Source organism: Galeopterus variegatus, unplaced genomic scaffold (genome assembly GCF_000696425.1).
Source record: "Galeopterus variegatus unplaced genomic scaffold, G_variegatus-3.0.2 Scaffold25182, whole genome shotgun sequence".
Taxonomy (NCBI): domain Eukaryota; kingdom Metazoa; phylum Chordata; class Mammalia; order Dermoptera; family Cynocephalidae; genus Galeopterus; species Galeopterus variegatus.
In genome coordinates this window covers 1-3737 of record NW_007751293.1, presented here as the reverse complement: position 1 = coordinate 3737, position 3737 = coordinate 1, and the positions used below count along the sequence as shown (strand labels likewise).

The 3737-nt window shown below is 36.7% G+C and overlaps 1 protein-coding gene across 1 annotated transcript; it reads left to right on the top strand.

Annotated features, from left to right (window-relative positions):
* Nucleotides 1–567: 567 nt before the first annotated feature.
* LOC103583641 (olfactory receptor 5H2) lies at nucleotides 568–1498 on the top strand. Its single transcript, XM_008564903.1, has one exon. The coding sequence runs from the start codon at nucleotides 569–571 to the stop codon at nucleotides 1496–1498; it is 930 nt and encodes a 309-aa protein (XP_008563125.1). The 5' UTR covers nucleotide 568.
* The last annotated feature ends 2239 nt before the right edge of the window (nucleotides 1499–3737 follow it).

Genomic DNA, 3737 nt, shown 5'->3' with positions numbered 1-3737 from the left:
TCCTTCTCATTCCCAACATCTTATCACACATGAAATAGCACTTTACCTGCATTTTAATAATTTTTAAAAAGCGGATTATTTTATTGCATTATTAAAATTGAAATAAGTGCATTTATTTCAATTTTTTCAATTCCCTGAAATTAAATAAAAGAATATACCTAGGCACTAAGTGATTCCTCTTTTCTTCACTGACCACTATTTTCACACAGAATATGTGACTAAGTCATAGTGACTCGACATTCTGAATGCTTTAGAATCTACTTCTTCATCCTCCTTCTCATTCCCAACATCTTATCACACATGAAGTAGCACTTTGCCTGCATTTTAATCATTTTTAAAAAGCAGATTATTTTATTTCATTATTAAAATTGAAATAAGTGCATTTATTTGTTTTTTCAATTCCCTGAAACAGTTTCCATCTATTACAGTAATACAAAATAAAATTAAAATGGTACTCTAGTAAGAGTATGGTTTTATATCAGCCGCCTCCCCAGGTATTCACTTTATAAATCCTAGTGAATGCTCCTTACATTTTCTGCATTTCATTTCAGGGACATCCGGTGAGGACATGGAAAGGGAAAATGCAACACTGCTGACAGAGTTTGTTCTCACAGGACTTCCATATCAACCAGAGTGGAAAACCCCCTTGTTCCTGGTGTTCTTGGTGATGTATCTCATCACCATCGTGGGGAACCTTGGTCTGATTGCTGTCATCTGGAATGACCCTCACCTCCATATCCCCATGTACTTATTCCTTGGGAGTTTAGCCTTTGTGGATGCTTGGATATCATCCACAGTGACCCCCAATATGTTGGTCAACTTCTTAGCCAAGAGCAAGATCATAACTCTTTCCGAATGCATGATACAATTTTTTTCCGTTGCATTTGGTGGAACCACAGAATGTTTTCTCTTGGCAGCAATGGCATATGATCGCTATGTAGCCATATGCAAACCTTTACTCTATCCAGTGATTATGACCAATAAACTGTGCATTCGACTACTAGTCTTATCATTTGTAGGTGGTTTTCTTCATGCCTTAATTCATGAAGTTTTTATGTTGAGATTAACTTTCTGTAATTCCAACATAATACATCACTTTTACTGTGATATTATACCATTGTTTATGATTTCCTGTACCGACCCTTCTATTAATATTTTAATGGTTTTTATTTTGTCTGGTTCAATTCAGGTTTTCACCATTGTGACAGTTCTTAACTCTTATGCAGTGGCTCTATTTACGATCTTCAAAAAGAAGTCTGCCAAAGGCATAAGGAAAGCCTTCTCCACCTGTGGAGCCCATCTCTTGTCTGTGTCTTTGTACTATGGTCCTCTTCTCTTCATGTATGTGCACCCAGCATCTCCAGAAACAGATGATCAAGATATGATGGACTCTTTATTTTACACTGTCATAATTCCTTTGTTAAATCCCATTATCTACAGCCTGAGAAACAAACAAGTCATAGACTCTTTTACAAAAACGTTAAAGAAAAATGTTTAGATCTTAAACTAATATTTCTTGTTTTCTTCGTAAAATGTGACAGAATTTTTCAGGTGAGATGTGGCTGTGTTTTATGAAATGTTCAAAGTTTTTTACAATTATGAATGTCTTAGCATTTTAATGACTTTATGTGTTATACCTAACAATCTACCTAAAATATTTATATATGTTTTTCAAAAGCATACAAGGAATTTTAATCAAGTGTTCATTTCACATTGGAATAATTAAAGGGGAAAATAAATGAAAACTTTTTATAGGTTTGTATGTTATTCATGTGTAATTATAAATGCATTAAGAGCTAAAATAGCGTAGGTCTTTTCAAAAGGACTTGAGTAGGATACATCATACAGGTGACAGATTTTTACGATCTGGAGACTCATTATCACATTTAGGTCCGTTGTAGTGGCAGGTTTGTGTTTGGTTTTGCAGATGAAAATTCCAGGAAAGGTGCTAACCCTCAAATGATCCTTTATTCCAGTGTATTGGGAAATAGTGAATTTCAATGCTAACAGATATTCAACTGACATATCATGTGGAGAAATAAATAGAACATGGGAATGCAACCGTAATAAAATCAGAAAGGAGTTACAACTGTGAAGGCAGGGCCAACTCTAAGAAGACCCTCTTTGCTCAGTTGTTTTTGTGAGTAATGAGAAGAGGCAAATTGCCTCTCTTTGCATATGATGCTTTAAGGACCTTAAAGGACTGCATTTTTATAATACTGGGCAACGTGAAAATCTTCACTAATTCAGAAAGCTAACAGATTAGATCAATCAAGTTAGTGTGGCTGTATAGAAGAAAAGTGGCAGAATGGGAAGTAGATAGTTCCAATCTTTCTGGAATTAAAAAGAAATTGAAGATAGTAAGAAAGGGAAATCAGTAATATCTTAACAGTTGTTGAAAAGTGTTACTGAGAATAAGTGGCTTTAAATATATATTACCAAAGATCAAGTAATGTTAAATGAAATCATGCCATAGAGACCAGTGGGTGGCTGGGAAAGACATGAAAATGAGCAACAGTTTGGATGTTTCGTGACTGAAAAGTCCTTACATTTTAACTTTCCTCCCACTACATTCTCTTTAAGTATAAGGAGTGATCCATTTTCTGGCCACCCCTGCCCTTCCTCTCTCAACACTGAAATTCCATACAAATTCCTGTGGATGCCACTCGGGCCCTTACCCTAAAACTACTCACCTATGTTTTCTGCAAAACTCTGGTCACTCATCTCCCCCATCTTGCTTATACTCTCTTATTTCCTTAACGTTGTTGCCAGACGATTCTTCATACATAGCACTCTGATCAAATCATGTCTTTGTTTAGTAAGTTTTAATGGATTGTCTTTGCTACCTGATTATATATATACACATATGTAATGTATGTGTCTAGAGCTGAATATTCACATATGAATATGTTTTGTTTGTTCGAGTGTATGTACAGATTGTATGATATACATACATACACATGCACACTTGTATGATATAATATGATATATACACACACATACACGTGTATATGTGTGTATATATCATATTATATACATATGTATTATATTATGTATGTATATTATAATATATGTATATATACAAAATATTATGAAGAAGCTGTTCAACCTTAAGGATTAAAATATACAAAATGTGTATATAATTTTTCCTTTATCTTAAAGTTTATTTATTTATTTTACATTCTAAGATGCTGAGGAGCAGCTGGGGGAGAGGGGGAGAGTGGAAGGGAGAAGAAAATAGGGTGGGAGAAGGAGGAAGGAGGGGGGCATGGTTGAGGTCCATGGCAACCCCCTCATTCCTGCAGAGGAGACAAGGGGGCTTCCAGTGGTAGCTTGGTTGTTGCTAGGCTGGATGCAGGTGTTGGGAGGTGTGGCTGAAGCTCTTGGTACCCCCCCACCCCAGATCAGGGGACTAAGGGGCTTCCAGTGGTGGTTTGGTGGTCACTGTTGGGCTGGTTGTGGGTTCTGAGGGGCATGGCTGAGGCCCTCTGCCCTCTCTGCTCCCTGGCTTACTAGCCCAGGGGCCTGTTGGTCCTTCTAAGTTTTATAGGTGTTCTTTGGTGATGTGAGAACTTTACTGGTTAATATCAGAACTTTGACCTGTGGGTATTTTGTTTTTTCTTTCAGTTCTGTGTTGGATTATTTGCTGTTCCCACAATTTAAACTCTGCACTGGAACTAATCTGTTGTCCATTAGTTACTTCTAAAATGGGGGAACTTCCTGTGGGGACCAGCACT